At 43.6% G+C, this 10,893-nt stretch overlaps 2 protein-coding genes across 2 annotated transcripts in view; both read right to left on the bottom strand.

Moving 5' to 3' along the window:
• Positions 1-1,502: 1,502 nt before the first annotated feature.
• LOC112214952 (calcium-binding protein 2-like) lies at positions 1,503-7,200 on the bottom strand. Its single transcript, XM_024373982.1, has 8 exons — positions 7,119-7,200; positions 6,553-6,642; positions 6,030-6,162; positions 3,261-3,291; positions 2,773-2,916; positions 2,573-2,682; positions 2,197-2,344; positions 1,503-1,987 (listed from the first exon to the last, which is right to left on the bottom strand). The coding sequence occupies exons 2-8, from the start codon at positions 6,639-6,641 to the stop codon at positions 1,959-1,961; spliced, it is 684 nt and encodes a 227-aa protein (XP_024229750.1). The 5' UTR covers position 6,642; positions 7,119-7,200; the 3' UTR covers positions 1,503-1,958.
• A 461-nt stretch (positions 7,201-7,661) lies between these two features.
• Positions 7,662-10,893, bottom strand: part of LOC112214547 (uncharacterized protein DDB_G0271670-like) — a 35,152-nt gene continuing 31,920 nt past the window's right edge. Inside the window, exons 2-3 of the mRNA XM_024373364.2 lie at positions 9,111-9,646; positions 7,662-8,973 (exon numbers count right to left, since the gene is read on the bottom strand). Coding sequence (XP_024229132.1) covers positions 8,137-8,973; positions 9,111-9,335 — 1,062 coding nt within the window. The 5' untranslated portion in view covers positions 9,336-9,646 and the 3' untranslated portion in view covers positions 7,662-8,136. The remainder of the gene's footprint in view (positions 8,974-9,110; positions 9,647-10,893) is intronic.

The raw sequence follows: 10,893 nt of genomic DNA, 5'->3' as shown, positions 1-10,893 counted from the left end.
TTGTGCATAACACAAGTAATTTTTCCAACAATTGTTTACAGACTGATTATGTTACTTATAATTCACAGTATCACAATTCCAGTGGGTCAGAAGTTTACATACACTAAGTTGACTGTGCCTTTAAAAAGCTTGGAAAATTCCAGAAAATAATGTCATGGCTTTAGAAGCTTCTCATAGGCTAATTTACATAATTTGAGTCAATTGGAGGCGTACCTGTGGATGTATTTCAAGGTCTACCTTTGCTTGACATCATGGGAAAATCAAAAGAAATCAGTCAAGACCTCCTCAAGTCTGGTTCATCCTTGGTTGCAATTTCCAAACTCCTGAAGGTACCACGTTCATCTGTACAAACAATAGTACGCAAGTATTAACATCATGGGACCATGCAGCCGTCATACAGCTCAGGAAGGAGATGCGTTCTTTCTCCTAGAGATGAACGTACTTTGGTGCCAATAGTGCAAATCAATCAATCAAGGACGTTGTGAAGATGCTGGAGGAAACAGGTAAAAAAGTATCTATATCCACAGTAAAACGAGTCCAATATCAACATAACCTGAAAGGCCACTCTGCAAGGAAGAAGCCACTGCTCCAAAACCGCCATAAAAAAGCCAGATTATGGTTTGCAACTGCACATGGGGATAAAGATCGTACTTTTTGGAGAAATGTCTTCTGGTCTGATGAAACAAAAATAGAACTGTTTGGCCATAATGACCATCATTATGTTTGCAGGAAAAAGGGGGAGGCTTGCAAGCCGAAGAACACCATCCCAACCGTGATGCACCTTGGTGGCAGCATCATGTTGTGGGGGTGCTTTGCTGCAGGAGGGACTGATGGCATCATGAGGGTGGAAAATTACGTGGATATATTGAACCAACATCTCAAGACATCAGTCAGGAAGTTAAAGCTTGGTCACAAATGGGTCTTCCAAATGGACAATGACCCCAAGCATACTTCCAAAGTTGTGGCAAAATGGCTTAAGGACAACAAAGTCAAAGTATTGGATTGGCCATCACAAAGCCCTGACCTCAATCCTATAGAAATATTGTGGGCAGAACTAAAAAAGCGTGTGCAAGCAAGGAGGCCTACAAACCTGACTCAGTTACACCAGCTCTGTCAGGAGGAATGGGCCAAAATTCACCCAACTTATTGTGGGAAGCTTGTGGAAGGCTACTCGAAACGTTTGACTCAAGTTAAACAATTTAAAGGCAATGCTTCCAAATCTGTCGTTCTGCCCCTGAACAGATAGTTAACCCACTGTTCCTAGGCCGTCATTGAAAATAAGAATTTGTTCTTAACTGACTTGCCTAGTTAAATAAAGGTAAAATAAAATTTAAAAAATACTAATTAAGTGTATTTAAACTTCTGACCCACTGGGAATGTGGTGAAAGATATAAAAGATTAAATAAATAATTCTCTACTATTATTCTGACATTTCACATTCTTAAGTGGTCATCCTAACTGACCTAAAACAGGACATTTTTACTTGGATTAAATGTCAGGAATTGTGAAAACTGAGTTTAAGTGTGTTTGGCTAAGGTGTATGTAAACTTCCGACTTCGACTGTACATGTGTAGATATTTCTTCTGTCCCATGTCTTTATTTTGTACTTAGAAAACGCAGACTGTAAAAAAATTATACAAAAAAATGTGTTTTTCAAAAGTCCTAGGTTGTAATTCTGAAATTCTAATTCTTTATAAAAATATCAAAATGGTATCTTATTTAGATGTCATACAGCCAATCAGTGTCTACAAACGGATTAATCCAAATACATTTTCGAATATAATCTTGTCCATTGTACACCATATTTATTTTCTCAGTGACAGAGTATAGAGGAGAGAACAGAAGAGGAGAGAACCGGAGAGGGGAGAAAAGGAGCAGTGAGGAAATGGAGGAGTACATTTCATCCGTAAAGCTGATCATACACACAAATGATAGCATCCTCTCAGGTCTTCCAGCACTTACCGAATGGACAAAATCATGACGAACTCTGGAACGCAAGAGAGGGAAATGAGAGAGGCTACAAAATGTATGGGCACCACTGCATTAGATAATTGTATGTTTGTGTGTGTGTGTGCACGTGCGCGTGTGCGTGTGATCTTCTGTGTGTGTTGACCTGTTTCTGCATGTTTGTGAGTGTTTCCTCCATGTGTGTGTGACCTTATGTGTGTGTATGTCTATGCACAGTTATCTCCTTACCATCAAAGTCGATGCTTCCGTCTCCGTTGATGTCTATCTCTTTGAGTATCTCTTCCAGCTCTCCTTTCTTCAGTTTCTCCCCCAGTAGACTCTTCACCGCCTCCTTCATCTCATCCTGGCTGATCTTCCCATCAGAGTCCTGGTCAAACTGAGAGGAGGAGAGGGGAAAGTTATGATGGAGGGATGTTGAGGAGGAGAGAATGTGGGTGACTAAGTGAACATGGGAGTTCATATTGGCTGAGGGCCTAACAATAATGAAGAAGCTGGGAGATTTTAATGAGAGTTTGTGTAGGGCCATAATGTCTGTGTTTGTAGGCCTGTGTTTTATGATCATTCACTCAATTTCAGTCTCTTTGGCTCTGTGTCAGTCTCCTACCTGTGAGAAGGCGGACCTGAGCTCTTTCAGCCCCAGCATGTCTGCTGTCTCTCCCATTATCCTGGGACCCATCAGCTCACAGAAATCGTCAAAGTCCATCAGACCGCCCACTGAAGGGAGACAGCCAATCAACAGTCAGGGCACAGGTAGGAACTGGACAATAGGCACATTTAAATGAAAATAGCTTAAAATGGACATACTCCTCATTTTGATCTGTTGCACTATCTCCAGCAGCTCCATCTCAGTGGGCATGTAGCCCATGGTCCTCATGCACTCAGCTACGTCCTTGTAGTTCAGGTAGCCGTCACAGTCGTAGTCAAACTCCTTGAAGGCAAAGTCCAGCTCTGTGCCAAAGGTTAAAGGTTAGAGGTCAGAAGGTGATGATGACACCATAGAAATAGAATTACCAGAAAGGACATTGCCATTCAAGTCAACTTTCCGTGATGGGTGGGCCTGGCTGCCATATTGAGTGTACCCATGAATATGCCGTGGTCTGAGGGGCTTTTCCCCAATCTAGTCAAACTATTTCTATGATGATTCAAAGCTACCCACTTTTCACAAATATAATGCCTGTCTGAATCCTAACTTGAGTAACACGGGTTCAGTGTAATAAGTTGTGCAACTACTCAATCTACTGTAAGTAAGCATTCTATTGTACGTGCAATATCGCTGTGATAAGAAGACTCACCATCCAACTCTGCTTGGGCCAACTCCCTCTCCTAAAGGAAGACAACGGGCAAAGGAGAGACACTATATAAACAAAAGTATGTGGACACCCCCTCAAATTAGTGGATTTGGCTATTTCAGCCACACCCGTTGCTGACAGGTGTACAAAATCGAGCACCCAGCCATGCAATCTCCATAGAGAAACATTGGCAGTAGAATGGCCTTACTGAAGAGCTCAGTGACTTTCAACGTGGCACCGTCATAGGATGCCACCTCTTCAACAAGTCAGTTCATCAAATTTCTGCCCTGCTAGAGCTGCCCCGGAAACTGTAAGTGCTGTTATTGTGAAGTGGAAAAGTCTAGGAGCAACGACGGCTCAGCCGCAAAGTGATTATCCACACAAACTCACAGAATGGGACCGCCGAGTGCTAAAGCGTGTGGTATGTAAAAATTGTATATCCTTGGTTGCAACACTCACTATATAGTTCCAAACTGCCTCTGGAAGCAACATCTTCCAACATCATCGTCGGGAGCTTCATGAAATGGGTTGCCATGGCCCGAGCATGCCCAAGCTTAAGATCACCATGAGCAATGCCAAGCGTCAGCTAGAGTGGTGTAAAGCTCGCAGCCATTGGACTCTGGAGCAGTGGAAACGCTTTCCCTTCAGTGATGAGTCACACTTCACCATCTGGCAGTCCGATGGACTAATCTGGGTTTGGTGAATGCCAGAGGAATGCTACCTGTCAGAATGCCTAGTGCCAACTGTAAAGTTTGGTGGAGGATAAATAATGGTCTGGGGCTGTTTTTCATAGTTCAGGCTAGGCCCCTTAGTTCCAGTGATGGGAAAACTTAACGCTATAGCATACAATGACATTCTAGACGATTCTGTGCTTCCAACTTTGTGGTAACAGTTTGGGGAAGGCCCTTACCTGTTTCAGCATAACAATACCCCCGTTCACAAAGCGAGGTCCATACAGAAATGGTTTGTCGAGATCGGTGCTGAAGAACTTGACTGGCCTGCACAGAGCCGTGACCTCAACCCCATTGAATACTTTTGGGATGAATTGGAATGCCGACTATGAGCCAGGCCTAATCGCCCAACATCAGTGCCCAACCTCACTAATGCTCTTGTGGCGGAATGGAAGCAAGTCCCCGTAAGAAATGTTACAACATCTAGAGAAAAGCCTTCCCAGAAGAGTGGAGGCTGTTATACAGCGAAGGGGGGGGGGACCAACTCCATATTAATGCCCATGATTTTGGAATGAGATGTTCGATGAGCAGGTGTCCACATACTTTTGGCAATGTAGGGTGTGTTTTAGTGAGGGAGCTGCCATAGAGAAACAACACTGTCTGCCTTTTGAGTAATATTATAGTGTTTGGATCCAGATATACTGGATGGGGTTCACCTTAAAGAGTCAAATGCAGGTACTTTTGGATGGAAGTTTAGCACAGGCGATTTCAGATTTAAACAGTTGTGTAAGAGGAGGTTGCAAGTTTTTGGATCAGGTCGATCTGGTGTGGTAGGAAGTTAGTGAGGGATCGGGGACAGGTGGGGATGTTTCCTGATCATGGTGGATTAAATCGTCATGGTTTCTATTCTGTTTGGGACACCGGTCAACCTCATTCACACGTGTGTTTTTATTTGTTTAACTAGGCAGGTCAGTTAAGAACAAATTCTTATTTACTATGCCGGCCTACGAACCGCGGGTTTACTGCCTTGTTCAGGAGCAGAATGGCAGATTTTTACCTTGTCAGCTCAGGGATTCAATTCAGCAACCTTTCGGTTACTGGCCCAACGCTCTAATCACTAGGCTACCTGCCGCCCCAGCGTGTTGTTTTTACACGCATAGCCTACACACACTGCATGCTCAATAAGATCTAGTTTAAGTTCTAGTCCGAATTATTCTATCCTAAATCAATGTCTCCAAGCTAAGTTTTACAGTGTCAAGAAACAAAGTAAGAAAAGCAGAAACTGTTCATTAAACACCAGACGTCAATATCACACCGGTCACTGGTGGGTCTAAACGTTTACAAATATCCCAAACAAAACAAGTTCCGAAAACAATCATACAACTTTCCCTTTGTGTTCGATGCTCTTCCGGCAGCTTCTACTCCTTAATCCTAATGAATGGTGACGCTGAACCACACTAAGGATCTAATAATACTGCTGTGTCTATAAGGATTAGCTGGAGAGGATAACTAAGGTGTGTGTGTGTGTGTGTGTGTGTGTGGCTTAGAGAGTTATTACCTACACACACACAAATGCAGGCAGGAAAGCACACACACGCAGGCAAACGCAGATAGGCAAGCAGATAGGCAGGCACGAATGCGCAGGCACCCACTCACACACACAGCATGCAAAGATCAGGAGCTTAGCTAACGTTGTAGCTTCTATGACTTCTCATTCCTTTGCATGCATATCAATGTCTCCGTGTGAAGGAAAAAAACACCGGACTGTTGTTAGCCTAGCATGTCGCTATTACGGGTTATAGCTCAGAGGTCAGAGGTGAAAGTAACTTTAATGTGTGTGTGTGTGGGCTCCCGAGCGGCACTAAAGCACTGCATCTCAATGCTAGAGGCATCACTACAGACACTCTGGTTCGAATCCAGGCTGTATAACAACCGGCTGTGATTGGGAGTCCCATAGGGTGGTGCACAATTGGCCCAGTGTTGTCCGGGTTCGGCCGGTGTAGGCCATCATTGTAAAAAATAATTTGTTCTTAACTGACTTGCCTAGTTAAATGAAGTTTCAATAAAAACTGTGTGTGTGTGTGGGGGGGGTGGCGCGTACCGCTCCAAACACGCTGTTGAGCAGGGTGGTGTGTATCTTTTCCATGTCTTTCCTCTTCTGCTCTTTCTTAGACACCTTCTTGGGAGCCGACTCCGAACTCGAGGACGAAGTCTTCCGGGATTTGCCACCTTTGCTACAGAACATGAGCCAAGAGGCACCAGGTGTTGACAATATTGGAAACATTGGCAAGAGCTATCTTGACACCTTAATAAACGTGGCGACGCCACACAAATAGGATCATCTCTCAATGGCTTCGTACATGTTCAAGTTTTACAACTAATAGTTGTGATACAATAGAGTTTTTCTGCACAAAAATATTAATACAAGTATTGTGGAGACGCCGCTTGACGGTTTTGTCGATATTTTAGGGCATCACAAACACGTCAGGTAAATCACAACCATTGAGTCAACAATATCACTTGTTCAAACTGACTGTGTACGGCGCCAATGTCTCTCAATAACTCTATTGTGCCCATCATGGTCAATCGAGTTCTCCAGTCTCAAAAGTAGACGTTGACCTTACCTGTCTGTAGAGGTTGCAGAGGTTACAGAGGTTACAGAGGCTGCAGACGTTACAGAGGCTGCAGACGTGGTGGACGGGGTCTTAGACATCCTGAATAAAATGAATACATAGATGAGTGGGTGTGTGCGTGTGCGTGTGCGTGTGTGTGTGTGTGTGCGTGTTGATAGCTACATTCTCAGAAACTGATATTGCCAGGTGTCACGGTTTGCAAAGCATACCCAACACACTGTGAAAATAGGTAGCATAGTGGTTAGAGCGTTTGGCCAGTAACTGAAAGGTCGCTGGTTTGAATACCTGAGCGGGCAAAGTGAAAAATTGGATGTGCCCTTGAGCAAAGCACTTAACCCTAATTTGCTCCAGGGGTGTTATGGCTGACCATGTAAAACAACACAATTCACTGCACCTATCCGGTGTATATTACAATGTAAATACATATTTTTACTGTAACCTACTTTAGGGACATGCACACATACACAGTCAAGGTGTAGGTAATCAACCAATCTGTAAGGTAAAGTCACTTCCACTCTCTATTTAATGCAAATATTACAGACAGAAAATGTCCTTACCTTTAGCTGGTCCTCCTGCAGTACTGTGAATGACAGGACTGGGTCCACTTGCTCTCCTCAACCTTCATACCTCCCCTCCTTCTCTCTCTCCCTCCCTCTGTCTATCCCTCCATCCATCAAAGAGCATTACCAGGTGATTACCTGGCTAAATGTGTCTAGGTCAGAAAGCTAAACACCACACTTAACAGTGTGACTGACCGTGGCTCTCTCACACACACTAGCACGCACACAGTCAGTCACACCGTGTGTGTGTGTGTGTGTGTGTGTGTGTGTGTGTGTGTGTGTGTGTGACACAAATTATAAACAAAGTGTATTGTCAAGGGTATTATTGTATTGGGTAGCTAGCATTATTTTTTTAAAGTGTATTTGTAGTTTGACGTTAGTGATAGTTAATAGCGTTGTCAAGGCTATTATTTGGGGTACAGTATTGGGCAGTATTTTGAACGTATGGTATTTCTGTTTCATTTCTGATTCTGAAAACTGCAAATACAACTCATTTATTTGGTTAAACAAAACAAAGCAAAAAAAAAATGTTGATGTTTCTTTTAAATTTTATTTCAATTCATCAAATGCAGAGCAAATAAATTCATGGAGATTTTTTGTTTTTATATAGGATTCGAATAAATAGGCTATGTGGTAACTTTATTTTACGGTACTATTTCATATAGTGTTTACAACTACACTCTTAAAAAAAGGGGTCCAAAAAGGGTCATTTGGCTGTCCTAAGAGTGTAGCATTTATCATGAAATAACATGATATCAACAGGTATTCCTTATTTCTAACCCCAATTCATAACTACATGGTACCAAAATGGTGCATAGATATTGAGGAATTAAACAGAAATTCCTGAATCAAATCACATTTTCGTCATTGCCTCCTATAAGAAAAAATTGGAATTGAATTGACCCAAACCTTACATAGATAATAGTCATGCACACTTAAGTAAAAAACAAGTCAACAGTGGACTGAAAACACACCAGAACCAAAAAAAAAACATTACTTAATGACCTATTCATCTTCACAAAGTAGGTCTAGCCCTGGGCATATCGCTGGGGCCAACTTCATGAGGATACACAAGGGCTTTCCTCTGTAGCATCTTGTACTTTTTCTTGCACCTCGTTCGCCTGCTTGCTGTGCTGTTGGTTCCAGGGTATCCCTGTGTGGTGGCTTCCAGCTTTCTGTGTCTCTTGCTGGGGCCTGCCTGATGGCTCTCCTCCCCCCAAGACAGAGTACTGTGGCTGGGCTGGGAACAGTAGGGCTGAGGGAGGTAGCTCTGGAGGTTATCCATGGGTCTCATCAAGGAGGAGCCAGCCTGCTGGCTCTCGTCTCCCCGAGACAAAGTGCTAAAGCTGGGGTGGAGGCTGGGGCTCCTGGGGGCCCCTCTCGAGCTCACGTCGTTGTCTCTCCTTCTCTTTCTCGAGGGTATTATGGCTGAGGTGGAGGAGGAGGAGGAGGAGGAGGAGGAGGTAGGCAGGACTGGAGACAGTACATGCTCATGGTGCCTGGATGATGAAGATGCCACAGTGGCTGAGACTGAGGATGATGAAGTGGAAGGCAAGTATGGATCAAGGTGCTCTGCATGGTGTCTTGGAAGTTTCTTTGTGACTGAAACAGTGGATGAGCAGGAGGAGTCAGTGATGCGCAGAACTGGTTTCACCACCATAGGAGGAGGAGGAGAGGGACAACGTCTGATCATCTGGCTGTAGAGGAAGCTACAGGCCTGCCTGTCTTCCCAGCTGTCTAGAAGGTGGGCCTGGAGGCAGGCCAGGCTTGGGAAGGGCAGCTGACACAGGGCACACTGGTAGCCCTCAGAGCCCTGGTAGCCCCGGTGGTAGCCTGGACTGTTATTGGAGGCCTACAATAAAATACAATACAACTTTATTGTCCATATATTTCAGTAAACAACAAAAATGTGTCTTCTGCTCAATTCTCCCCCGTCCTCCACACACATACACTATACACACACAACACACACATACAACACACACAGACCTGGCTGGAGACATAGCGGACGAAGTCGGCCTGGAGGTGGTCAGTGCATCTGCCTCGCCGCGATCCCAGTTTCGCCTCAAGGTCATTGGGGATGGAGTAGAGATGACAGGCCCTATCAGCCTCCTGGTCCTGCTGGTTATTGTGGACATGGCTGGGGGAAGACGGTGATGGCTCCTCAGACACATGCACCAATGGAGGAGGAGGAGACGGACACAGCCTGATCATGTCACTGTAGAGGCGGTTACAGCCTGTGCTGTGGGTCCAGCTGACCAAGAGGTGGGCCTGGAGGGAAGCAAGGCTGGGAAGAGGCAGCCGACACAGGCCACATTGGTAGTTCTGGAAGCCCTGGTCGTCTGTTCCCTCAGTCAGATCCTGGAGGACGGAGACATGGTAGAGGAAACCAGCCTGGAGGTGGTCGGGGACTCTAGAGGTGCCTCCCAGGTTTGCCTCAGGGTCATCGGGTATGGAGTAGCACCATTTGGCCCTGCCAGACGGCTGGTCATGCTCCTCAATGCTAAATACCTCATCAAAATACACTGTGGAGGGAAGACAGACAGAAGTAAAGGTTAATGTTCAAAGCAGCAGCCTATTCCCTACATAGTCCACTACTTTTGACCAGAGAAGTTGCACCCTATTCCCTACAAAGTGCACTACTTGTGACTAGAGAAATTGAACACTGTTCGCCACATAGTACACTACTTTTGAACAGAACCCTATCCCTGGTCAAAAGTTGTGCACTGCATAGGGAATAGGGTGCCATTTGGGTCATCAAGCCAGTACTTGGAAATGTATGCTGACTTATTTGTAAATTACAGAGAAAAAGACACATTCAAGCAAATAAACCTTCTTTATAGTAAACCTTTTATGGAAATACATTCACAATATTTTAATAATTTAACAGTTTGTAGTCTTACCACTTCGTAGATCCATTTCTTGGTGAAGGATGGGGGATTGAAAAAGTTTGGATGTCATTGTAACTCACACACCTCTGCTCATTGAAAGTCATGTTTGAGTTATGAAATGATTTGCATATATTTGGTGAAAAATGCATTCCAGTCTAATGTTTGGTTCTGTTTCCCAGGGAATCATGTGAAAATTCGGATACATCATAGAACTCAATTATGATGGAACCCTGATGTCATAATTGATATCTACCATGTGTTCTATTTTTTTAAGGTAGGTTAATATTTCCTGGTAAACAGCAGAACTAAACACGCGACTTTTTCAGAAAGAAAACATGCATATCACAAAGTATTTCTTTCATAAAAAAACTTTTTTTTTTAAAGTAGCTTAGACGTTTTTGAAGTATTATGTTGCATTGATTACATATTTTGTTATTGTGTTATGGGCTATTATTGTGTGTTTTTATGTTTGCTTTGTGTCCGCATTTCATAGGTTACACAATTCTTAGTAGTGCGAAAAGTGATTGAAACCACATTTAATACTACAGATACTAATGGAAAGTTTGGGTCATTCTTTTCAGTCAGTTGGACTCTATAGCGCTGTAGTGTAAACCTACAGCAGACTATACTAAGTGTTAACTCCAGGCTGATATAGAAGAGGAAAAGGAAACGCTGATGTTTCCTATGATGTGCCAGAGTTTAGTTTTGGCAAAGGACATGCAGGAGACACTGTGGAAATGTTCAAATGATGCAATGGCTAGGCCTATAGGCTATATAGGAATTGGAATTATAAATTGTATCAATAGGTCTATGCAAGTGTTAAACATTCTTAGATTTGGATAACGCGTAATACATTTGGATTTACACATTTTCTCTTGTGT

This window comes from Oncorhynchus tshawytscha, linkage group LG15, assembly GCF_018296145.1.
Source record: "Oncorhynchus tshawytscha isolate Ot180627B linkage group LG15, Otsh_v2.0, whole genome shotgun sequence".
Classification (NCBI taxonomy): domain Eukaryota; kingdom Metazoa; phylum Chordata; class Actinopteri; order Salmoniformes; family Salmonidae; genus Oncorhynchus; species Oncorhynchus tshawytscha.
Note: the sequence above shows the minus strand (reverse complement) of the source record. Positions and strands in the feature narration are given on the sequence as shown.

Bases quoted from the DNA above. Each gene is read 5' to 3' on its own strand.
- LOC112214952 (XM_024373982.1), bottom strand. From the start codon at position 6,641: ATGTCTAAGACCCCGTCCACCACGTCTGCAGCCTCTGTAACGTCTGCA. The intron at 2,917-3,260 runs GTGAGTCTTCTT...CCTTTGGCACAG, and splicing joins GGCCCAAGCAGAGTTGGATG to AGCTGGACTTTGCCTTCAAG. The intron at 2,683-2,772 runs GTATGTCCATTT...GTCTCCCTTCAG, and splicing joins GCAACAGATCAAAATGAGGA to TGGGCGGTCTGATGGACTTT.